The 26269-nt window shown below is 50.1% G+C and overlaps 3 protein-coding genes across 16 annotated transcripts in view; 1 reads left to right on the top strand and 2 right to left on the bottom strand.

Moving 5' to 3' along the window:
* Positions 1–702: 702 nt before the first annotated feature.
* Positions 703–11105, bottom strand: LOC137594612 (basic salivary proline-rich protein 1-like). 13 transcript variants are annotated; one of them, XM_068314245.1, is made up of 6 exons: positions 7529–8696; positions 4439–7317; positions 3460–4152; positions 2820–3176; positions 1830–1935; positions 1297–1568 (listed from the first exon to the last, which is right to left on the bottom strand). In XM_068314245.1, the coding sequence occupies exons 3-6, from the start codon at positions 3525–3527 to the stop codon at positions 1488–1490; spliced, it is 612 nt and encodes a 203-aa protein (XP_068170346.1). In that variant the 5' UTR covers positions 3528–4152; positions 4439–7317; positions 7529–8696; the 3' UTR covers positions 1297–1487. The 13 variants fall into 13 exon arrangements, 9 of the variants coding, with proteins under 9 accessions (XP_068170342.1, XP_068170346.1, XP_068170347.1 ...); XM_068314246.1 differs by having other exon boundaries at positions 4439–4524; XM_068314247.1 differs by lacking the exon at positions 4439–7317 and having other exon boundaries at positions 3460–3958; positions 4044–4152.
* A 132-nt stretch (positions 11106–11237) lies between these two features.
* Positions 11238–20747, bottom strand: rassf9 (Ras association domain family member 9). Its single transcript, XM_068314249.1, has 3 exons — positions 20586–20747; positions 14172–14668; positions 11238–14072 (listed from the first exon to the last, which is right to left on the bottom strand). Exons 1-3 carry the CDS (start codon positions 20630–20632, stop codon positions 13309–13311), a joined length of 1308 nt encoding a protein of 435 aa, XP_068170350.1. The 5' UTR covers positions 20633–20747; the 3' UTR covers positions 11238–13308.
* A 302-nt stretch (positions 20748–21049) lies between these two features.
* The window catches only part of nts (neurotensin), a 7975-nt gene continuing 2755 nt past the window's right edge, over positions 21050–26269 (top strand). Inside the window, exons 1-4 of one of the 2 annotated variants that reach the window (XM_068313792.1) lie at positions 21050–21187; positions 21309–22563; positions 22966–23364; positions 23509–23570. In XM_068313792.1, coding sequence (XP_068169893.1) covers positions 23304–23364; positions 23509–23570 — 123 coding nt within the window. In that variant the 5' untranslated portion in view covers positions 21050–21187; positions 21309–22563; positions 22966–23303. Of the gene's footprint in view, positions 21188–21308; positions 22564–22965; positions 23365–23508; positions 23580–26269 lie in introns of both variants that reach the window. The other variant, XM_068313791.1, reaches the window with a different exon arrangement.

Genomic DNA, 26269 nt, shown 5'->3' with positions numbered 1-26269 from the left:
TAAAATGTTCCTGTATTTCTATAAGTGACAGTAAAGTCTGATGGTGGTTCTGATAGTTATTACCATGTGGCTAATGCTAGCTCCTGCTCACGGCTAAGTGACTTTATTTTTCTATCACATTGATTTAACCCGTTACTAAGCTGCTAAATGTTTGAGGCAGTCCTCTGTGACGAGACACACGGAGCTGACACCTGCTACCATCACACCAGGTTAATGATGTAACCATACTGCAGTGATGCCTTTATCTACTCTATTTTGAGGTGTCTTCACCTGTTGTACAGGTGTCTTCACCTGTTGTACAGGTGTCCCTGTGGACACTGAATGTGTGCCAACAGAAGCAGAAAACATCTGTTTGGAGATACAAGTAACAAGCTCACAGCTAAACCACAAAGTTATGTCTCTACGGTATTCGGCTACTTTTACCATTATAAACTCAAATGACCTTTACCATGTTTCTCACTGTAGGTTAGGAGCCGTCTGCAGGTTGATGAGGTTCCGTTCATGACTCAACATCCTGGGTTCCAGCCTGTGTGCCTAAACGTGTACACCCTACAAACGGCCGCTCACGTACTGAGGGCCGAGTGTGGCCCTTCAGTCTGAGACCAATACATCGGTAAGTCATTCTTTGAAAAATGTCGGAATAAAAACTAGTTATGTCTTATTTTGCTTCATTAGGCATTCCTTCATTAATGCAGTAACATGACATATACAGTATAGGTACAACAAAGTCTAATATATTGTATTTGCGACACCTTGATTTTTATCTTATTAATAGACATGTTGAACATTTTTTGGTATTCACAATCCATTTCTGTTGACATATACAAGCATTTATTCACATAAAACAATACATCCAATAATAATAATGAGAACACAGAGCCATCCTGTCAGGAGATCAACAACAGTTGTAATACTCAGGATTGAAAACATTGTGAAATAAATAGTTTTGTGTCCTCCTTCTGTAGACGGTGCAGACATCTGGCCTATGGCCCCTTTGTTGCCTGGTGCTGGGGCTACTTAGGACACAGAATCCGGGTCGTCATTCCAGCCTGTGGGGTCCTTCACATACGCCAGGAGTTTCCTGAAGACGAAGGCCACTACGCTGGATTTAGACCGAGTCTTGGTTGACCCTGGTCATGTAGCTGGCAATGACCTCCTCCTTGTCCGGACGCTCACACTGGGCAGACAGATTCTCGGGGACAGGAATGGACAACATCTCAGTTGTGTATGGCACGGGGTCCACCAAGACTTTGTCACATATGAGGTCCAACATGTCAGCTACAAAACCTGTTCAATAAAACACAAAGATAGATCTTTACTGTTATTGATATTGTTTGATTCATTTCTCTGTTTAGAAAAATTGTGTTCAAAATACATCCTGGTACTTGCTACTAATTTATTTATTTGTATGGTTACTTTTTACTGTGTTTTGTTGTGAACAATTACCAACAGAATTTTACAACATGTTTGTTTGAAATATTAAAATATTACAACACTAACAGAATGTTGTCTCTGTCTGGTGAGGTTTGACTCTGCATTGTCCCTTCAAAAGCCTTTGGAAAGTGGATCTTGTAGAGGGGTACACCAAACGTAACGACATAAGGAGCCAAAACAATACATGACATACATGAATCTGTCTCAAAAAATTTATACTAAAGTCTTCACTTCACTTACTGTCTTGCTGGAATGTTCTAATACACAACACTCTTATTTTTTACTGAACTACTATCAACACATGTGCATTCACTAACACCTATAGACAACTGTATTTAGAAAATTAGTCTAACCAATTTTATTAAAACATTGTATAAAATATGACTTGTACATACCTTTACTTCAATAGTGGGAATGAAGAGTCCTGCAGGACAGCTGTGTACCAACAGGATGGGTGTCCACTGGGTCAGTTTGGCCCCCCACGTCCCTTCAAGCTGTGGGCTGAAAGGATGCACAAGGAAGAGGGACACTAATGTCAGGACACCAATGTTCTGATTCTGGATAAGGAGGACAGAACTGTGAGCGTTGTTGCTATGACGACCAGCAAGCAATCGAGTCTAACACGTGCGCGCACACAATACGAAACAAAGCACAACTCCCTACTTAGCCTAGCATTAGCTGACTTTATTTATGCTGACAGGTAATAGGAAAGATAATATGAACCAGCTTACTGAGTTTTAGTTTTATACTGTAGGTCCAGCACGCACACACACACACACACACACACACACACACACACGCAATACGCAGACGCGAACAAAGGAGACCTCCCTACTTAGCCTAGCATAGCATGACTTCATTCATGCTAACCGACAAAAAGAAAACAGATCAAATGTGAGCCCAACTCTGGTGCGTTGTACCTACAGTAGGTACTGTAGGTTTAGCACACACACGTTGTACCTACAGTAGGTACTGTAGGTTTAGCACACACACGTTGTACCTACAGTAGGTACTGTAGGTTTAGCACACACACGTTGGACCTACAGTAGGTACTGTAGGTTTAGCACACACACGTTGTACCTACAGTAGGTACTGTAGGTTTAGTACACACAGGTTGTACCTACAGTAGGTACTGTAGGTTTAGCACACACACGTTGTACCTACAGTAGGTACTGTAGGTTTAGCACACACACGTTGGACCTACAGTAGGTACTGTAGGTTTAGCACACACACGTTGTACCTACAGTAGGTACTGTAGGTTTAGCACACACACGTTGGAGCCACACACGCAAACACCAAACAAAGCAGCACCACCTAATTAGCCACATAGCACTGATCACACATGCTAACAGACAACTGCTAAAGATAAATGTGGTGAGACTAACCTTAACCAGGGTACAGGTACTTGGTCCTTGGTCCAGGGTACAGGTCCTTGGTCCTTGGTCCAGGGTGCAGGTCCTTGGTCCTTGGTCCAGGGTACAGGTCCTTGGTCCTTGGTCCAGGGTGCAGGTCCTTGGTCCTTGGTCCAGGGTGCAGGTCCTTGGTCCTTGGTCCAGGGTGCAGGTCCTTGGTCCTTGGTCCAGGGTGCAGGTCCTTGGTCCTTGGTCCAGGGTGCAGGTCCTTGGTCCAGGGTGCAGGTCCTTGGTCCAGGGTGCAGGTCCTTGGTCCTTGGTCCAGGGTGCAGGTCCTTGGTCCAGGGTGCAGGTCCTTGGTCCTTGGTCCAGGGTGCAGGTCCTTGGTCCCTATGGTGGGGAGTGATCCTGAATGAGGACCAGTCTCAGACAAAGCCCCGTCTGGACTGACCCTCGTTGCTAACACAGGCTAGAGTGAAGTGGTTCACACACAAACTAACGAGCAGGAGATGTAGCTGCACAGAGACATTAAACATGAAATGTAACCACGGTCTGTTCTGTTCTCCATTGATGGGATTAAAAATAAACGCTGGTGTTGATTTGTACAATCAACACCTGAACAACTATCATGTCTCCCTCTGACGGACGCCATTCCAACAGACTGCTGCCTCACGTCCGACTTGGGGATGGCCACGCCCTTGGGCGTGTCAACCAGTCCATATCGTCCACGCCCCTGAGCATGTCCACCAATCAGTATCGTCCAATACTCTGTCCAATAGCAGAATGCAAAGTCTGAGGTCAAGAATACCTATTCTAGCGCTTTGTGGTGGAATCCAGTCGTTCAGAGCCGTGACTTCCTAAAAGTCCAAATATCTAATGATGCAGGAAGTGTTTGTTTACCAGGTTCTAGGAGTTGGTCGGGTTAGGGAGGACCACTATGTATATGTAGAGACCTGGAGAAGTGTGATTTTCAGAATAGGGCCCCTTTAACTCTTTGGCTGCCAGTGCTGAGTTCCTCCGACACTCCGGACATTCTGTGTTTTCTCTGTTACTGACCAATCCCATGATGCTTTGCTCAGAGCGACGCCCTGTTCTCTCGCCTGTGAGCTCTGACAGACTTTGTTGCTTCAACTTCTCCGTCGTCCTCTGATTGGCCATCCTCTGTTCTGTAACTGGATCAGTCGTCATGACGACAAATGCCCTGATTAGAAGCCTGATTTTCACTGGCGAGCCTCCCCCATTGGAAACATCCCTGACCTGCAGAGACACCATCAGGCGTCTTCACACTGGACGTCTGAGTCCTGCTGGACGCCTCCGTGTTCTAGACCATCCATGACTCATTCTCATTGGCTGCCACGTTCATTTCCTGTGTGCAGAGGAACAAACGTTATTAGCGTATCTCAACTCGGACGGCTCCAGACTAATGAGGGGGGGCGAAGCCTCCAGAGAGGAGCTGAACTTTTCCACCTTGGAGGGGGTAGAATGTGGTTTCTGTTGGTGCAGATTAAACATCCAGCGGTCAGACATGGAACGCCGTTAACCCAACGATCCCTGCTGGACGCTCTCCGGGAAACGGATTAGTGAGAAACGAGGCGTCCGTCTCTCTGAGGTGGGGTAGTCTCCCACCTCTCTGGGGTGGGGTAGTTTCTCACCTAAAACCGGATTATAGGAGAACCGGTTGGACTTCAGAGACATACGGCCGCTCCAAAGCCTCAGGGCTGAAATATAATCTCCAGATCTGCACAGACAATCAAACGGACTCTCAGGAAACACTACACCAGGTACTTTATGGTGGGGGGTGGGGGGTACAGTGTGTAATAGATACAAGCCAGATTCCTGGATTTAAAAACGACATCATCTACATCACACGGCCTCCAGGCGAGAGCAGGGATTGGCTACAAGGATCAGGTCGAGTTCACCAACAGAATAATAGAAAAGGTTCCTGAAGCGGTTAATGAGCTGATCTGAGGTCAGTCCGTTCACTGGTTTAAACTGGTTTAATTCCAGCTACTACTGGGACATACCGACCAGGATTAGCTCCCAGATTAAATGATTGTTTTCTTGTTGTTACACAACTCAATCCAGCAGATGTTTAATTCATAGTGGTTAGAATCTCAAGCTAAAACTGCAAAAAAAACCGTCAACCTGAGATGTTTAACCTGCCAGCAAATCACAGTTTAGAAACACCTATGTTAACGTGGAGGTGACGGCCGATGAGTCCCACCATCTAAATCTGAAAAAGTAAACGTGAATATGCCCTAAAAACATCATTTTATTGCTTTGAAATGTCTTCAGATGTGATGAAGCGCTATATAAATAAAAGTTGATTGATTGATTTTCAGGTAGCCCCATGCTAACTCTGACAGCAGCGGCTAACGGTTCTCCATAACCGTTTGTCCTCGTAGTCCTGGTGCATTCTGGGTCTCCTCGAGGCGACTCGCCACTCGTTCTAAACGCGGCGTCCACCGTGTTATTAAAGTGATTTCTGTAGTGTGCTCAGCCTCGTGTCCAGGGGATGACTCCGGCTGCTGATTGGCCGGCGCTCTGAAGGACGCGTGGAGGGCGCTGTTGACTGGCTATTGGGCGCTGGAGTGGAAAACAAACAGGAACTCTATATTTATGTTAAGTGTGTTTTTACAAGTGGGGGGGCCCTCCAAACGTACAAAATGTAAATTCTAACGCCTGGAAAAAAACATCAGTTCAATCAAACCGAAATGCAGAGCTCAGGTTTGTAGCCTCTTTGGAGCGCAACCGGATTCAACAGAAGCGGATTCGACTGAACCAGATTCAACTGAACCGGATTCAACTGAACCGGATTCAACTGAACCAGATTCAACTGAACTGGATTCAACAGAACCGGATTCAACAGAACAGGATTCAACTGAACCGGATTCAACTGAACCGGATTCAACTGAACCAGATTCAACTGAACCAGATTCAACGAAACCAAATTAAACGGAACCAGATTGAACTGAACCGGATTCTATTGAGCTGGATTCAACAGAACCAGATTCAACTGAACCAGATTCAACTGAACCGGATTGAACAGAACCGGATTGAACAGAACTCATAAACACTCCTTCAGACGTTTCTCCTCCCAGCACGTCGACCTTTAGTCGACTGAACGCCTCAGAGGGAAATGGAATGTGACCTGGAAAACATGAGTCTCATGGGAGTGTCCCATCATGGGGGGGGGCGTAGAAACGCTTGGTGGGCGGGGCCTGGCGACCAGCGGAGAACAATGGAGGGTGTTTCCTGTTGGAGCCTCCAGCTTCCTGTGATTACTGCAGGGGGGGTTGGTACTGGTGAACGTGGGACGGACTGGAGGAGTCCACAGCTCTCACCCAGCGCTCCTCACGAGGGCCGGCGGGGGTTTGAACCAATCAGCTCGCTCGCTGCCTCGTGCGTAAATCACCAGGTGCTGCGCTGACATCACATCCTGACTGCAGCATCGGGCCGCATTCCAACCAGAAACAGCCAGAGGACAATGAGACGAGGGTTCAAAGGTCACATGACCTGTGGTTCCACAGGAAGAGCACCGGACTGGTCGAGTACGACAACACTGGGGCTGCAGGACGCACCATCAACGTGACCCAACCAAACACTCCACACTGACATCTCGTCCAATCAGGCGAGCGGCGGTGGACGTGGGGGCGTTGGATTCGGGAGTCCCTGACAGCCCAGTTTCAGAGGCTTGTGTTCTGCCCCCAGGGGGCGCCGCTCTGCCCCCGTTGTTCAGCTGACTCACGCGTCGCCCGTCGGGGACGTTCGGTGTTTTCATTCCGCTGCTTAAACTCCTCCTTTGTGTTGCGTTCAGGCAGCAGAGGAAATGTTGACGCCTCTTGGACGGCGAGCTTTGTCCGTCTGTCACGTGTCACGGCGTGTCGTCGCCACGGCGACTGGCTTCCAGACGCATTCAGACCAAAGACGCTTTTATGCGGAATGAATTACAAGAATTACATGTTTGAGACAGATGAAACGCGGCGGCACAGTAATCACTGTTTACCAGCAGCGCCGTGTGGACCAATCAGCTTCAGGCGCCTTATGACAGTATCTGTGTTTACAGTCTGGGGGGGCAGCTCGCTGCAGACAAGTGGTAATTAAGACGGGTTCAGGTGGGACGGAGGGCCTGATGGTGGCGCAGGCGGTCCAACGGGGGCTGGAGATACGCAGTACGGCTAGCATGCTAACCATCAGCTAACATGGTGGTTGGCACATTGGCATGAGCCTAGCGTTGTAGGAACGCCGCTGCTGGAGTTGAACTTCTCGTTCTCCTGGGGATTCATTCCCTGTTGTTCCACAGTAGCTCCGCCCATGGGGGTGGGGGGTGGGGGCGGGGCTTATGCTGTCCCATTTCCTCCATAACCAAATACAGTTAATGTATAGCTGCAAAGTGGAAAAGGTGACGCGACGAAAGGATGTGGCTCAGGAATGTGGAGGTCAGAGGTCATCATGACCCCCCCAATGGACAGGCTGTTGACAGGGGGGGTCAGACTTGGTTCCACCTGAGGAGATGAGTCTAACCCAGGTCCTGTTGGTAAATCAGCGACAGCTGAAGCTCATTTTCATAAGTGAGTTGGACCCATGGCTTAAATCCAGACCCTCTGCTGGGATTATTAAATCTGGGATTATTAAATCTGGGATTATTAGATCTGAGGTTTGAGAACGATGTGAACATTCAAATAGATTCCAGAGTGAAGACAAGAGCTGTCAGAATAAAACCCACCGTCGGTGTGACTGACCTGTTTGAAGTGAATAAATACGACCTTTCAGCTGGTGATTGGTCCAAACCGGTCATGTGATCAGAACCTCAGGGGAACCGGAGCAGAGAAACGCCGGCACTCGATGACGTCTCCAAACACAGACCCCTGAATGCACCGCGTTGTTCAAGGAAACCTGTAGAGACTCCTCTGTGGTGTGAGGCATTGTGGGAAAGGCTGATTTACGACCCCCCCCCCCGAACACTGAGCTCTTTCTCTGCTAGCCTGACGCTAACAGCGTTTGTGTGTTGGTTCTAAAGAAAAGAGCTTCTAAACACTCGTCCTGCTCCGCTGACTCTCACCATCGTCACGGCGACGCTTTCCCAGGAGGCCATACTTTCAGCTGCAGGGCTGCGAGCTGTAAAATCAGGTGACTAATCTTTACAGTGTTTAAACACGTTGTGATTGGATGGCGAAGCATTCCCCTTCTCTCAGTGTGAAAGTGAACAATATTTGTGAGTTTGTTGATTGGACGTCATTCACACCCCGCCCACATGACCAGAACCGCTGTCCCGGCGCCATTTGACAGGAAGCACCACAGGAAGCATCACAGGAAGCCACGACCCATTAGTGCAACGGGAAAAAGAGCCGCTCTTTGTCTCCATGGCAACACAACCTCAAATCCAATCCAGCCTCTCAGAGTCTGGAAATAAAACCGATTGTCTGGAAGGAAAATGAATCCGTCATCGCTCTGAGAACCAACGGGAACAAACCAACGGGAACAAACCAACGGGAACAAACCAACGGGAACAAACCAACGGGAACAAACCAACGGGAACAAACCAACGGGAACAAACCAACGGGAACAAACCAACGGGAACAAACCAACGGGAACAAACCAACGGGAACAAACCAACGGGAACAAACCAACGGGAACAAACCAACGGGAACAAACCAACGGGAACAAACCAACGGGAACAAACCAACGGGAACAAACCAACGGGAACAAACCAACGGGAACAAACCAATCTCCTCGCCGTCGCTACAGGAAACTGAGGGGGCGGGGCTTTTCCAAAGGGAATTTTTCTTTATTCAAATAGAGTTGGGGGTCAGCTGCCAAGGAGCTGAGTGTGCTTCTGGTCACCATGGCAACGAGCAGTGAAAGACAGCATTGTGATGGCTGTGAAGAGAGGTAAGGTGTGTGTGTGTGTGTGTGTGTATTAATCTCACCAGCAGATGAACGTCTTCAAAGCGTCGCTCTGGAGGGGGGGTGTCCAGATTAGTGGCATCGTCTCGTCCCGACGCGGCGCAGGAAGCCAGAGAGCCTCTCGGCCCCCCATCAAAGGCCCCGGCAATCTTAGGCCAGCATTTCGGCCCTCAGTGGAGCGCCACTCAAAACCCTCCGAGCGTTTCTTCAAAGCCTGGAGAAACATGTGGTCGTCACCAGGGAGACCGGTCTCTGTCCTGGATCCTGATCGGTGAGACGATGGAACAGAAACCACCACCAGCTCTGACTCAGAGTCACAGGAACCCAGATCCAATCAGGAAGGTGAGGATGGACTCAGACGTGTGTGTGTGTGTGTGTGTGTTGGGGGAGGGGGTGAAGAGGTGAGGAGTCATAAATGGATTCCATGTTTAAATAAGAAGCTAATCAGAGCGCCGCCGCAAAGCAATCACAACGGGGCGGTCCCCATCCTCCCAAGGTACGCCATCAAGGACCATCAAGGACCTGCTGTCAGAAAAATGTGTGTGTGTGTGGGGGGGGTGTCGGTGTCAGGTGTTGATGGGGGAGGAGAGGTGAGTTGCTGTTAACTCTCTGTTGTTGGGGTGCGTTTAGTCGCTTTACCCCCACCTGTACAGGTGTGAACCTTCACACAACACAAACTGATGGCTGAGGCTCCTACACGTCAAATAAACCCTGATGGACCCGGACTGGAGGACGGACCGTTCTAAAAGTCAAGTGGGCCCAGTGGTCTGGAGGAGGCGGGGCTTGAACCGGACACCAGAGTGCGTTTGTGACTCTCGTGGTCGGATGCTGCTGGATGTAAATGTCGTACGGACGTCATCAGCTTTTAATGGATCCATTAGATCCAGACTCAGTGCCAACGCTCAGCGCTGCTCTGACTCGAGTCAGCGTCAGGAGACGAGTGGGGGGGGGGCGGCTGCATTCTGGCCGGGGGCCTAATGGTGGAATAATCACGTCTGAACAGAGTTTACGGTCGCGGGAGCCCGACAAACACTCGGCAGCGACTTGGCGACGGCACGTGTTGATGAGTCGAGTTCCTCCTGCCAGCAGAACGCTGGAGGAGCGACTGACGAGTCTCAGACGAGGGTCTGACTCCCAGCCGGTCAGAGGGTCCACAGGACGGTTCGCTGTTGGAGCTGAAGCAAAGGCTGAAGCTGACAGAAACGTCTGAATGGATTCTGATGGCTTCTTTCACCCTTCTGTCCCGTCTCCATTAGAACCGTTTAGAGCTACACTCCACCATGTGGGGAGATGAAACGTCCCAGCTGACGCTCTGACACCCCCACGCCGTCTCCATGATAACGATAATCATTATCATAAATAATAATAATAAACCTTTAACATTAAGGGGTTAAACGTCTTCCGTTGTAAAGGTTGGACACACACACACACACACACACACACACACACACACACACACACACACACACACACACACACACACACACACACACACACACACACACACACACACACACACACACACACACACACACTGCAGTCAGTCTAATTATCATTTTGGTCCATATAATGGTTGTTGTTGGACACACACTCGTTGGACACACACTCGTTGGACACACACTCGTTGGACACACACTCATTGGACACACTCGTTGGACACACACTCGTTGGACACACACTCGTTGGACACACACTCGTTGGACACACACTCGTTGGACACACACTCGTTGGACACACACTCGCTGGCTGATCTGCAGCCTGCAGCGTCTGAAGTTCAGCCACAGGTCTTGGACAGAAACTGGTTTTCACCACGTTTAGTAGTAAAAACCCTGTCAGTGACCTTCAGACTCAGGAACACCCTGAAGATCCAGATGCAGACTTCAGCGTCTTCGTTCTGACCCCCCAGCAGCAGCATCAGGACGGAGAACCACATCAGGAGAACGTCCAGATGTTGTGCGAGAACCAACTTCAAACTCTGAACACGACTCTAGGACGGGGGGGGGCAGCGGCTCAGTGTCGGGTTTCACTCCGACAGAACGCCTGGAGCGGCTCTGGAACCTGAGAATGGTGTTCATCAGAGGAGCGTTCAGTTCCTCTGGCGGGGGTCTGGTTCCAGTCGGACCTCAGGCTGGACTCTGGATCCTGGACTCTGGAGACCAACCAACCCAACGCCTGGGGGGTCATTCCAGGTCCAGGATTAAACCCCCCGTCCTGTTGACAAGTAGTTTAAGGCCCCGGCCTCTCATGCCTGGGGGGTTTAGTGGTCTGAAGCAGTGGAGGAGGGAGGATGGGTGGGGGGCAGTTATTGTTGAAGTAGATACCCTCAGCCACTCCGTTCTGCCCCGAGGACAAATGAAGTCTGTCAGCAGCACTGGGGGGTGGGGTGGTGGATGCTCCTCAGCGACCATCGTGTCTGGGGGGGGCGTAATTCCTGACAGTTTAGGGAGCTGAAAGTGGATCCTGCTGTTCTGGCAGCTGGACTCCACCCCCCACCCCCCATGACATCACGGCTGTTGCTAGGCAGCAGTGAAGACGCAGGACGCGAGTGGTGATTAGTGTTTATTACTGAAGATGAAACAGTTAACACAGCCTGAAGCGTTACCACGGTTACCGTCCTGATGAGGGTCACAACCAACAGTTAAAGTTCAGATACAAGTACAACCGTTAGCTCGACACAAACCGTTAGCTCGATACAAACCGTTAGCTCGATACAAACCGTTAGCTCGACACAAACCGTTAGCTCGACACAAACCGTTAGCTCGATACAAACCGTTAGCTCGACACAAACCGTTAGCTCGATACAAACCGTTAGCTCGACACAAACCGTTAGCTCGATACAAACCGTTAGCTCGATACAAACCGTTAGCTCGATACAAACCCTTAGCTCGATACAAACCGTTAGCTCGATACAAACATTTAGCTCGATACAAACCGTTAGCTCGATACAAACCGTTAGCTCGATACAAACATTTAGCTCGATACAAACCGTTAGCTCGATACAAACCCTTAGCTCGATACAAACCGTTAGCTCGATACAAACCATTAACTCGATAGTTAGCTCGCTACAAACAGTTAGCTCGCTACAAACAGTTAGCTCGCTACAAACCGTTAGCTCGATAGAAACCGTTAGCTCGATAGAAACTGTTAGCTCGATACAAACCGTTAGCTCGATACAAACAGTTATCTCGCTACAAATCGTTAGCTCGCTACAAACCGCTAGCTCGCTACAAACAGTTAGCTCGCTACAAACCGCTAGCTAGTGTTTTAATGTAAAACAATGCTCATTAAGGCCCCGCCCACACGATGACAGATTTTTTTAAAAACGCAACTTTTTACAAACGTATCAAAAACGATTCCCGTCCACACGACAGCGTTTTTTAAACACGTAAACGCACCAGTGTGTTTTTGAAGACGGCTATAAGCATGCCAAACCATGTGGTGGCAGTATAGAGTCAAATTTTTATCCAATAGGAATCCTCCGTGTTTTGTTGTCACAAACGGGGAAGACGTCAGCGTTTTTAAAAAGTTGCGGGTAGGCCGTCCTCACGACAACGCAGACCCAGTGTTTTAAAAAGTTGCGTTTTCGTTCCGGATATCTGCGTTGTCGTGTGGACGGAAGGCGTAAACGCAACAAAAAAGTTGCGTTTTCAAAAAGTTCTGGCATCGTGTGGGCGGGGCCTCATATTCTTTTACACGCGTGGACAGATCAGTGCTTCATTAACACCTCCAGAACATTCAGGAGAGACTTTCCTTCTGGGGGGGGGGCGAGATGGACGTGTAGAGCTACAGACATACCAGACATCCGACATATATCTATCCAACATACATACAATATGCATCCGACATACAGTGACCCCTCGATACTCGTGGTTAATGTGTTCCACGCCCACACACTAAAAACACAATTTCACAATTTGGAGACAAACTATTTATTATTTATGTCAGTGTAAACGTTGGTGAACCCCCCCATCCTGGTACTAGACACCCCCCCATCCTGGTACTAGACCACCTCCCGTCTGTGTGACCCGTAGAACCCTGACAGACTGTTTAAAGCTCTTCTCCAACACACGACTGTTACGTTCAGTCTGAACACCTCCTGATGCTGTCAGCCAATAACATGCGTGTACGGTATCACGTGACTACCTAAGAAACAGCTGTGATGAGGTGAAGCCGTGCATCTTGAAGTGCGAATAAGAGAGGGATTACTGTACATCCGACAGACATACGACAGACATACGACATGCACACGACATGCGTGCTGTCATTACTCCAGACGTCCCTCAGAAACGATCAGCGCTGGTTTTAAAGGTCTTCATGAAAATAAAACGAGTGTCAAACGACGGGACGGAAGGTTAACAATACAAGAACTGATCAATACAAGAACTGATCAATACAAGAACTGATCAATACAAGAACTGATCAATACAAGAACTGATCAATACAAGAACTGATCAATACAAGAACTGATCAGCATCAATACCAGCATCAGTTATTGATTATCTGTTAATCAACATGTTAGATCTGTTCTGTGAATGCATCGACTTCACCAGTGGCCCCCGACCGGGCCGTGCAGAGAACGCCGGGCGCCCCCGTGTCCGTCACACATCCGTGTCCGTCACACGTCGGTGTCCAGCGGGGGGGGGCCGTCGGGACACGGGGACAGCGAGTCCCGGCTGTGTGTGGAACTGATGCCGGTGTCCGAGTCCGTGTCGGTGCCGTCCGGGGGCGACGGGCCGTGTTTGAGCGGCGCCGTCTGGGCGTCGGCGCAGGGAGCCTCGCCTTTCAAAGGGGCGGAGCCTGCGTGCTCCTCTTCCTGGGCGTGGTCTACCTGCAGCGAGCTCAGGTGGGCTGCCAGCTGCCAGCACTCCTGGTCTCTGGAGGCCAGCGCTGCGTCGCACAGCCTCAGCTGCTGGTCCAGCTGGGAGGCCTGCTGGTGCAGGGCCACGCCCCTCAGGAGGCTCCGCCTCAGCTCCGCCTGCAGCCCCTCCAGCTCCGCTGCACACAGGGACTCATCCGTCTCCATGGTGACCCACGGAGGAGCGGCAGCCTGCTGGTCGTTCTCCTGGCTCCTCAGCTCGGCGTCGATGTCCCGGGTCAGCTCCAGGATCAGGTCCTGGTGCCGCCGGACCTGCAGCTCCAGCTGCTGGACGCCGTCGCTGGAGGACGGACACTCCTGCAGACGGGTCCCCCGTTCCCCACTCGAACCAGGACCGCCAGCCGGCGCCGGAGGACTCTCAGGCCCCGCCTCCTCCTGCTCGTCCACGTGGCACCGCTGGATCTCCAGGTCCAGGTCCCTCAGGCGCCGGATCTGCTCCTGGATGGTGTGGTCCTGCTGCAGGATGAGCTGCACCATCCGCTGCACCTCCTCGCTCCCCGGGCCCCCGACCCCCGGGCCCCCGACCCCCGGTCTGCCCCCTGTGCCCCCGACCCCCGGGCTGACCCCTGGGCCCCCGACCCCCGGGCTGACCCCTGGGCCTAACTCCGGGTCTCTCCGGGCCTGAAGCCTCTCCAGCTTCCTGAAGGCTTTCCTCACGATGCGCTTCTGTTTCTCCAGCGGCACAGGCTGGGCGTGGGGGGCGTGTTGGGCATGTGGGGGAGTGTGTGGGGCGTGTTGGCCACGCCCCTGCTTAGACCTGGACCTCCCCCCCTTCCTGATTGGCTGCTGAACGAGGTCGCTGGTCCTGCAGAGGACGAAGTGGACGAGGGGCCTCTGGTCCCCCCAGGCGGACCACAGCCGCAGGATCCTGGTGAGGGGGGGCAGCGCCCGCTCGAACCCCCGCCACCGCTCCACCAGGCAGAAGTCTCCGGCCTCCCCCCGCAGGACGCGCTTCCTCTCAGACGCCGATCTGTGATCGTCTAGTAAGGCCTGGATCATGTCTGCACACGTGGTGTGTTTGGTCACGCCACACACCGCCTTCTCCTCACCGCACACCGTCACCGGGACCTCCCCCCCCACGGCCTGGGGGGGCGTCGCCCTGGAGAGACGGGAAAGAGATGTCAGATGGATGGATGATGATGATGATGACGATGATGATGGATGATGATGGATGATGGATGGATGACGGATGATGATGAATGATGGATGGATGATGATGGATGATGATGGATGAATGATGGATGGATGATGATGGATGATGATGAATGATGGATGGATGATGATGATGGATGATGGATGAATGATGGATGGATGATGATGGATGATGATGAATGACGGATGGATGATGGATGATGATGAATGATGGATGGATGATAGATGGATGATGATGGATGAATGAAGGATGGATGATGATGGATGAATGATGGATGAATGATGGATGGATGATGATGGATGAATGATGGATGGATGATGATGGATGAATGATGGATGATGATGGATGATGATGGATGATGATGGATGATGATGGGTGGATGATGATAGATGGATGATGGGTGGATGACGGATGGATGGAGGTGTTGTCCAGAGGGGATGGGGGGGTTCAGAGGAGGACTGAGGTTCTTGATGACTGTGATGTCATCCTGTGGAGGAGAGGTGGTCGTGACCAGGAAGTCATCTTCACGTGCGTCACCCCCATCAGGTCAGGCAGCAGAACACGTCCTCCAGCTCCACTCCTACTCATTGTCTCCTCATCAGAGATCGCTTAGCGGTTCAGTTCTGAGCCATTTACCCCCGACCCCCCACCCTCATTACCTGAACCTGCTCGGAGCCTGACCTCTGATTGGACGTCTGTTTGTGCTTCATGCAGTGCTGCTTGCATGTAGACTAATGTCGTCTCTAATGACGACCCAGTCTGAGTTCATGACCGCCCCACTGCATCATGGGAGAACACGCCCTGCCTGACGTCACCAGGGGCTACGATGGACCTGCAGACCAACGGGGGGGGGGGAACGTCTGTCAGCGTTATTCATCAACCCAAATTTCCCTTGGGATCATTAAAGTGTATCTCTGTCTGTCTATTATCCATTAATCATGTTAACATGCTTGTAATGGTGTTTGATGCTAACAGCTAGCATCATGGGGGGGTCGGAGATGTTTCCATTATCAGACACAAACCAGAGCCAGACCCGTTTACCCCCATGTTGTTCTACAGCAGGGGGGTCAACTCATCTCACCAAGGGCCACATTAGCATCACGCTGTCATCAAAGGACCAGCTGTAACTAATAATGTAACTAAATGTAACTACTCCTTAATGTAACTAATAAATGTAACTAAATGTAACTCAGTGTAATGTAACTAAATGTAACTACTCCTTAATGTAACTAATAAATGTAACTAAATGTAACTCAGTGTAATGTAACTAAATGTAACTACTCCTTAATGTAACTAAGAAATGTAACTAAATGTAACTCAGTGTAATGTAACTAAATGTAACTACTCCTTAATGTAACTAATAAATGTAACTAAATGTAACTCAGTGTAATGTAACTAAATGTAACTACTCCTTAATGTAACTAATAAATGTAACTAAATGTAACTCAGTGTAATGTAACTAAATGTAACTACTCCTTAATGTAACTAATAAATGTAACTAAATGTAACTCAGTGTAATGTAACTAAATGTAACTACTCCTCAATGTAACTAATAAATGTAACTAAATGTAACTCAGTGTAATGTAACTAAATGTAACTACTCCTTAATGTAACTAATAAATGTTACTAAATGTAACTCAGTGTAATGTAACTAAATGTAACTACTCCTTAATGTAACTAATAAATGTAACTAAATTTAACTCAGTGTAATGTAACTAAATGTAACTACTCCTTAATGTAACTAATAAATGTAACTAAATGTAACTCAGTGTAATGTAACTAAATGTAACTACTCCTTAATGTAACTAATAAATGTAACTAAATGTAACTCAGTGTAATGTAACTAAATGTAACTACTCCTTAATGTAACTAATAAATGTAACTTGATGTAACTCAGTGTAATGTAACTAAATGTAACTACTCCTTAATGTAACTAATAAATGTAACTAAATGTAACTCAGTGTAATGTAACTAAATGTAACTACTCCTTAATGTAACTAATAAATGTAACTAAATGTAACTCAGTGTAATGTAACTAAATGTAACTACTCCTTAATGTAACTAATAAATGTAACTAAATGTAACTCAGTGTAATGTAACTAAATGTAACTACTCCTTAATGTAACTAATAAATGTAACTAAATATAACTCAGTGTAATGTAACTAAATGTAACTACTCCTTAATGTAACTAATAAATGTAACTAAATGTAACTCAGTGTAATGTAACTAAATGTAACTACTCCTTAATGTTAAATAACTGAATTTCTGACTGATTCTAGTTCCAAACATTACAGTTAGACAGAAAAAACATGTTTGTTTGTTTCTCTGTTCTAACATAAATCCTTTTCATTTGTCAGGTTATTAAACCCACAGAACTCCATCAATCAAGGATCAAACTATCAATAAAGAAAAATAACATCAGACACGAGTAAGAATGTTAACTTTGTTCACTACGTTTAGTCAGAGTTAAGATGGGCTGAACTACTGCATTGTGGGAAATGTAGTTTAGGTCAAAGCACACTTTGATCTATTTATTTTAGACACTCTTTGATGCCCTTTAATTCTCTCGTGGGCCACATTTGGCCCCCAGGCCTTGAGTTTGACACACGTGCTCTAAAGGATACCCCCCCCCCCCCGAGTTTGCCACCAGTTCAGACAGAGCTGGGGGAACAACATCAAGCTAATCTACAGACTTTACTGTGATCACAGCCGCTGGTCGTTTCCACGGTGATGACATCAGATCTGTGACTTCCTGTCGCCGCTCGCCTTCATCTGAGCAGAGACCTTCATCACCCTCTTCATCTCCAGGGAGGACTAACAAAAATACACATCCAGCACAGATGGAGGAGATACCCCCGCCTGCACGCCAGCAGCTGATGGATTCTGACCACCCCAGGCTGTTACCTCGTTCCCACACGGCGTGAAAACACGACTGGTCAGTGTGGGGGGGGGGGGGTGAGTCAGGCCTCAGGAATGCAATACGTGTGCAACAATGCAAAGGGCCGGTTAATGTTTACGGGGCCGCCTGGAGACGGGGGGGGGGGAGCAAACACCTGAGCTGCAGGACAAACAAATCCATTGGCCGCCGCCACCACCTCAGAGCGCTCAGCTGCTCAGGAAGCCCTGTGAGCGCTACCGCTGTGGGCGGAGCCAGCGGAGGTCACACCTGTGCAAACAGCTGCACAACACTTCCCTGACAGGAGGGGTCCAGTCTATTTCCTGCAGACCCCCCCAGATCAAACTGGATTCACAACTCAGGACAGGCGTCTCTTTAGCTGGTTAGCGCCACGGGTCCGTACGGCGCTGCCCGTTAGCGCCATTAGTACCTCTGGGGGGGGGGGCAGGTATTTCCTGCTAACCTGCATAAACATCTGACCAGTGGTTCCTAATGGCAGATTATTCCAGGGGGGACGACCCAACCCCCCCCCCCCCCCCAGCTGTACAGGAAGAGGGTCCAGCGCAGCGGGAAACACCTGTGATCACATGACTTCCTGCCGCCGCTCAGCGAACAGGGGCAGGAAGGGGAGATGGACCATGTTTCCACGGTGACGTGAACAACGTGAGGACAGACGGAGGAGCGGTCTCCCCCACCGGTGATGAAACCCCAGCAGGCCCGTGTGACCTCAGGCTGACCCTTGGACGTCAGACTTGTGAGGAAACCACATCCGGATTAAAGCCACCAGTGTCTGTCTGGGATGGCTGCGCACAGATTAGGAATAAATCTGTGCTAACTTGTAGCTCACACCTGTACGACCCAGACGCATCAGGGCGCCGGCGGCTGGAACGAGTCGTGACACGAGGGAATGAACGCTGCGGCGAATCAGAACAAGGTGACGCCCAACACGCCTGAGGAGCAGCTCATTAGTCTGGTGGGGGAGAAATTACAGGCAACATGAAAAGCAAACGGAGATAAAATGAAGAAATTACAGCTGAACCCTGGAACACGTGGAGATCGTCCAGAACAAGCAGATGAGGTTCTGTTCATCTACGTGAAGGTTCACCTCCGGACCGCCACTGCATCAGCAGGCTGCTCTTAATGTAGGAGCAATGACATCATCCTGACCCTAACCCAACGGGATTAATGAATAATCCCACAGCCAACGGCGAACCTGCAGCGGCAGAAACGACACAAACATCAACCTGAAGGGGGCGCTACCGCAGGAAAAGTCACAGAGTTGACCGTATCATCACTTTAATGCAGCGCCTTCATCCAATCACATCCGCCCGGCAGTCCTGACCCGTCTGGACCCAATCAGAACCAGGAGGGACTGAAACAGAAGGCCGTGTCACAGAGGGGGTGGAGTCCAGATCCAGGGGGTGGAGCCCGGATCAAGGGGGTTGATGAGACGCTTCCTGTCGCTCTTATCTGACAGAGGATGAGGGACGGAGGAAACAACATCGCTTTACTACCCTTTATCTCCTGATGCCCCCCCGATAGGCATCTGTGAGCAGACACAACACACTTCCTCTGGGAAACACCCCCCCGATTCCTCCCTAGCCAGCAGAACCACAGACGACCCCCCCACTGGGAAAAAAACAGCAGCAGAAACTCCGGCTTCACCCACTCAGGCTGTACCCATTCAGACTTTAGTGATTCAGGCTTTAGTCACTCAGCCTTTACTGACTCGGGCTTCGGCGACTTGGGCTTTAGCGACTCAGGCTTTAGCAACTCGGGCTTTACTAACTCGGACTTTACTAACTCACGCTTTATTAACTCAGGCTTTAGCGACTCAGGCTTTACTAACTCAGGCTTTACTAACTCAGGCTTTACTAACTCAGGCTTTACTAACTCAGGCTTTACTAACTCAGGCGTTAGCGACTCAGGCGTTAGCGACTCAGGCTTTACTAACTCAGGCTTTACTAACTCAGGCTTTATTAACTCAGGCTTTAGCGACTCAGGCTTTAGCGACTCAGGCTTTAGCGACACAGGCGTTAGCGACTCAGGCTTTACTAACTCAGGCTTTACTAACTCAGGCTTTACTAACTCAGGCTTTACTAACTCAGGCTTTACTGTGAGTCCCTTTAAAGTCTGGATTCTGCGTCTGAAGCTCCTCATCGCCTTCATCAGCGTGGTGTGGTTTGTTCACGACTCAAAGAGCCTCTGGAATCAAACATCTGACACATCTGATCGCTGGGGGTAATTATATGTGCAGTGGGGGTAATCATCCCCAACATGACAAAACACACAGCAGCCAGTGGAGACGCTGGGGGGTTCACACATCCCCTCCAGTGAGACGCAGCAACGCAGGTTTGAGTCAGAACCCAGAACCAGTGGAGGTTCACACTGCACCTCCTTCTGAAGGTGGGGGGGGGCATCAAAAGGCCCATCAGCTCCTGGGGGAACTGCACCAGCAAATTATAGCAGAGCTGATGACACGGGACCCCCCCACCTGAATGGGGGGGGGGGGGGGGGCTCGGTGTCCCAGATGAAACGTGCATTAAATTTAACGAGCTGCCATAATTACAGAGCGGGGGGGGGGGCGGGGGGGTGAAACCTCACAGCTTCATGTCATCAACACACAGCTCTGATGGGGGGGGGTGGAAACACTCCGACAGGCTGTTTTTTAACTGGTCTTGTGGGGGCCGGTTCCATTCAGCTCAGGTCCCCATAAGGTCACGTCCCGGAGCTCCGAGCCCTGGAATCGATCACCGCCGGGAGACAAACAATCCGTTCGAGTATCGATCAGGAGACACGGACACGTTTCACCGAGTCGGTGCGTGATCTCTCTCTTGGAACCAACGCGCGTCTCTGCGTTATTTCTGCCCCCCCCCCCGCAACAAATCACCGCCAGCTGCGCTCCAATCCCCGAAGTTCACTCTAACCCACTCACACACACCCCCGAACCCCCCCCCCCACTTTACCTGTTTTTCAGGCGAGCTTTCAGGAAACTTTTCCCGAACGGAGCCATGACTCTGGACCGGAAGCACCGAACACCGAACACCGTCACGGTCCCGGCATGGCGGGACGCGGGGGCGCACTGGAGTGGTGGGGAGAAGTTCAGGGTGTCCCGCCCGCAACTCCGCCCGCCCCCACCGGGAAGAGGGAGGGTCCTCCCCCCGCAATGATTAGTGAAGCTCTGCCCCCTACCTGCAGGAGAACCGGGAAGAGGAGCAGGAACAGAGGGCGTGTTCGTGGGGGGGTCACGGCGCGTGTTCGTGGGGGGGTCACGGCGCGTGTTCGTGGGGGGTCACGGCACGTGTTCGTGGGGGGTCACGGCGCGTGTTCGTGGGGGGTCACGGCGCGCAGTGGGAAGAAAAAGCGAAATATTCCAAACATGAAGGAGTTCTTTCTGATTCCTGCAGAGGTTCTGAAGAAACACAAGAAACTATTTATTTTAAAACACAATAAAGGATTTTATTTTATTTTATTTTATTTTTTAAACTCTTTTCTTAAAGTCAAACTGAATCTGATGACGTCACTGGAACCTGGCTTCCGTAGCTTCAGCTGATGGATTCAGGTGGAGGTGAGATGCAGGATGCATGCTGGGAAATGTGTTTTTTACCTGATCCCCCCGCCCCATCTGATTAGATAAAGGAGGGGGGGCCTCTCAGCTCTTATTTCCCCATTGAAGGTATTTTCATTAGTCCACAGCCAGCAGCATCCATCCGTCCAGCATCCATCTGTCCAGCAACCGTCCTGTTGCCACGACCAGCATCAAATCACCAGAAGAGATCTGAGGGGATTTAGAGAAGAACCAAAGAGCATGAAGACATCAGGAGACCCATCAGGAGGTCCATCAGGAGGTCCATCAGGAGGTCCATCAGGAGGTCCATCAGGAGGTCCATCTGGTCCCAGAGCGTCAGGAGAACCCACAACCAGCTGGACGTGTCGACTCACGAGGAAACAATCCCTCAGTTTTTATTCCACGTCTCCAACAGGGGGCAGTTTGATCCATCAGAGGAAACATCACCCTCTGTTAGAGCCCCTTTACCCCGACGGGGGCTGGTGGGGTGGGGGGCGTGGCCCGCCGCCGTTTTAAGTTCTTCAATTTGATCAGAACTCCACAGGCTGCAGCGCTTCAAACACATCACCGCTGTCTCCATCACCGCTGTCTCCATCACCGCTGTCTCCATCACCGCTGTCTCCATCACCGCTGTCTCCATCACCGCTGTCTCCATCACCACTGTCTCCATCACCGCTGTCTCCATCACCGCTGTCTCCATCACCGCTGTCTCCATCACCGCTGTCTCCATCACCGCTGTCTCCATCACCGCTGTCTCCATCACCGCTGTCTCCATCACCACTGTCTCCATCACCGCTGTCTCCATCACCACTGTCTCCATCACCGCTGTCTCCATCTTGTGGAACACCCAGTGATTCAAGTTCTTTATTTTTTATCTGGATCTGATAATTAATCACGTTATGAAAAACAAAACAATTTAATGTGTAAAAGTTTGATCCTGACAGGAAACACAATAACTGATAATAAACTGATAATAAACAGATAGTTACTGATAATAACTGATAATAAACAGATAGTAACTGATAATAACTGATAATAAACAGATAGTAACTGATAATAAACTGATAATAAACAGATAGTAACTGATAATAAACTGATAATAAAGCTGCTGTTCATATCTCTGATCTTCTTGAACACCTCAAACCTCAAACCAAACCTTCATTCAGGTCTTCATCTAAACGCAGACCGTCAGTCTGACCCTGGTGCTCCTCATCCTCACGCAGATCAGACAGAACAGACACAGCGCCCCCTACTGGCGCATGTCGCTGGCCGGCCTGTGCGGGATGATGCGCAGCCTGCGGGAGGAGGAGGAGGAGGATGAAGAGCTGAACACCCTGTTACACATCTGCCACGCCCTGCACAGCCGGCAGGAGAGGGTGAGAAACACACACACACACACACACACACACACACACACACAAATACACACACACACACACACACAAACACACACACACACAAACACACACACACACACACACACACACACACACACACACACAGAAACACACAAGCACACAAATACACACACACACACACACACACACACACACAGAAACACACAAGCACACAAATACACACACACACACACACACACACAAACACACACACACACACACACACACACACACACAAACACACGCACACAAATACACACACACACACACACACACAAACACACGCACACAAATACACACACACACACACACCTGTTGATTTCTAACAATGAGTCAAACACTGAATCTTCTTCGTCCCCCCCCCCCCATCACCCTGACAAGAGGGAGACAAAGAGGTAAAATAGCTCCCATAGCCCCCTCCCTGAACGTTGACGCCCCCCCCCCCCCTGACACCACAGCAGCATCTGATGAAGGGAGACGCCTGCCAGGAGGAGTAAAACCTGAAGGAGAGGCGGGTGGATGGAGGCGGGGGGGGCTGGTCCTGTGACATCACAGCAGCTCTTATAAACTGAGGGAATGGATCCTCTGCTCTCCACACGCCGCCGCCGGAGGAAGCAGCAGCATCGCCTTCAGCCCCCGGTGACCCCCACCCTTATGGACTAGACCCCCCCAGGAAGAACCAGGCTTCAGTCGGGACCGCTTCGTTTCTTCTCATCAAGATGCAGCCGCAGCTGGCATGTCTGCTCCTCCTGTGCCTCACGTGTGGGGGGCTGTGCACAGGTGAGGGTCACGCTCCTCCACGCTAACCAGTAGCATCAGCTAGCATCTGTCACACCTGGGGAGGCGCTTCACCTGCAGGTGTGACTGGAGCTGTGGGGTCACCTGATCACACCCGTTAAGGTGTTTCTTCTTCTCTGACCGCAGACGTCAGCGAGGGTCAGCGAGCGCTGGAGGACCACCTGCTGGGCAGCATCCTCTCCCCCCAGGTACCACAGGTGATTCTCCTCATGTTCTTCTCTTCCTTCTCCTTTTCTTCTTCTCCAATCCACTCGTATTTGTTGAGAACTTCACAACAACCAGTCGACCAAAGTGCTGTACAGACGAGTAGATTAAAAAACCCATTTTAGATAAAAGACAGAATGGCTCAGATTTTATAAGTAAAATAAATTAATAAAAACATAAAAGATGGGGAAAGAAAAGCCAAAAAAATCAGAGCAATAAAACAAGATAAAGTAAAATAAATCCAGTGTCTACTAGGGTTAGAGAGGTAGGTTTTCACAGGACATTAAACCAGAGAAGAGGCCTGTCTGATCTGCTGGGGCACATCATCCCATAATTTAGGAGCCACGACAGCAGAGACACGGTCCCCTCTGACCTTCTGTCTGGTTTAGGGCCCTCAGGAGCAGCTGATCGGCTGACCTGAGAGAGCGAGCAGGTACATGGGGGTGTAGAGGCTCAGAGAGGTAAGGCGGGGCAGGAGCATTTTGAGATTTAAAAGAGAATAAAATAATGTTAAAACGGACCCTAAAGGGTAGGGGCAGCAGTGGGGTGGGGCTGAAATGGGGGGTAACGTGTTCATGTTTACGGGTGCTGGTCAACAGACGTGCAGCAGCGTTTTGGACCATCTGGAGACGGGAGGTGGAGGAAGCACTGACCCCCCCCCAAAGGGAATTACAGGAGTCCAGCCTGGTGGTGACAAAGGATGACTCTCTGGGTTCACCTGATCAGAATCATCTCCTGTGGGGGGGGGGGGGGGCTTCATCTCTGATCTCATTTGTTTCACTGTGAGATCCCAGCAAAGTGAGGGATGAAGATGGATGAAGATGGATGAAGATGGATGAAGATGGATGAAGATGGATGAAGATGGATGAGCTGGAGACGGACAGGATTCAGATGGAGGTTACCCCCCCCCCCTCGACTGAAGCTGTAGAGCTCAGATAGACGTGATGGGGACACATCCATCAGGAGGTCCATTAGAGGTGAAGATGGAGGGAAACTCTCCAGCCATGTCAGGAGCGCCGGCATCCAGATACAGATGACCCCCCCATCTGATTAGATAAAGGAGGGGGGGCCTCTCAGCTCTTATTTCCCCATTGAAGGTGATTTCATTAGTCCACAGCCAGCAGCATCTGTCTGTCCAGCATCCATCCGTCCAGCATCCATCCGTCCAGCATCCATCCATCAGCATCCATCCGTCCAGCATCCATCCATCCAGCATCCATCCGTCCAGCATCCATCCATCAGCATCCGTCCAGCATCCATCCATCCAGCATCCATCCATCCAGCATCCATCCATCAAGCATCCATCTGTCCAGCATCCATCTGTCCAGCATCCATCTGTCCAGCATCCATCTGTCCAGCATCCATCCGTCCAGCATCCATCCGTCCAGCATCCATCTGTCCAGCATCCATGCGTCCAGCATCCATCCGTCCAGCATCCATCCGTCCAGCATCCATCTGTCCAGCATCCATCCGTCCAGCATCCATCCGTCCAGCATCCATCCGTCCAGCATCCATCCGTCCAGCAACCGTCCTGTTGCCACGACCAGCATCAAATCACCGGAAGAGATCTGAGGGGATTTAGAGAAGAACCAAAGAGCATGAAGACATCAGGAGACCCAGCAGGAGGTCCATCAGGAGGTCCATCAGGAGATCCATCAGGAGATCCATCAGGAGGTCCATCAGGAGGTCCATCAGGAGGTCCATCAGGAGGTCCATCAGGAGGTCCATCAGGAGAACCATCAGGAGGTCCATCAGGAGGTCCATCAGGAGGTCCATCTGGTCCCAGAGCGTCAGGAGAACCCACAACCAGCTGGACGTGTCGACTCACGAGGAAACAATCCCTCAGAGTTTTTATTCCACGTCTCCAACAGGGGGCAGTTTGATCCATCAGAGGAAACATCACCCTCTGTTAGAGCCCCTTTACCCCGACGGGGGCTGGTGGGGTGGGGGGCGTGGCCCGCCGCCGTTTTAAGTTCTTCAATTTGATCAGAACTCCACAGGCTGCAGCGCTTCAAACACATCACCGCTGTCTCCATCACCGCTGTCTCCATCACCACTGTCTCCATCACCGCTGTCTCCATCACCGCTGTCTCCATCACCGCTGTCTCCATCACCGCTCTCCATCACCGCTGTCTCCATCACCACTGTCTCCATCACCGCTGTCTCCATCACCGCTGTCTCCATCACCACTGTCTCCATCACCACTGTCTCCATCACCACTGTCTCCATCACCGCTGTCTCCATCACCACTGTCTCCATCACCACTGTCTCCATCACCACTGTCTCCATCACCGCTCTCCATCACCGCTGTCTCCATCACCGCTGTCTCCATCACCACTGTCTCCATCACCACTGTCTCCATCTTGTGGAACACCCAGTGATTCAAGTTCTTTATTTTTGATCTGGATCTGATAATTAATCACGTTATGAAAAACAAAACAATTTAATGTGTAAAAGTTTGATCCTGACAGGAAACACAATAACTGATAATAAACTGATAATAAACAGATAGTTACTGATAATAACTGCTATTATTATTATTAGTAGTAGTAATAATAATAATAATAATAATAATAATAATAATAATACATCTTTATCGTCCACTGGGGTGTAAATTCATCTTTGACTCACCAGACTGACAGACAAGACATTTAAGACACCACACAGTGAGGATCACACCAGA

This window comes from Antennarius striatus, chromosome 4 (genome assembly GCF_040054535.1).
Source record: "Antennarius striatus isolate MH-2024 chromosome 4, ASM4005453v1, whole genome shotgun sequence".
Lineage (NCBI taxonomy): Eukaryota > Metazoa > Chordata > Actinopteri > Lophiiformes > Antennariidae > Antennarius > Antennarius striatus.
The sequence above is the reverse complement of the archived record's forward strand: the minus strand, read 5'-3'. Positions and strand labels throughout refer to the sequence as shown.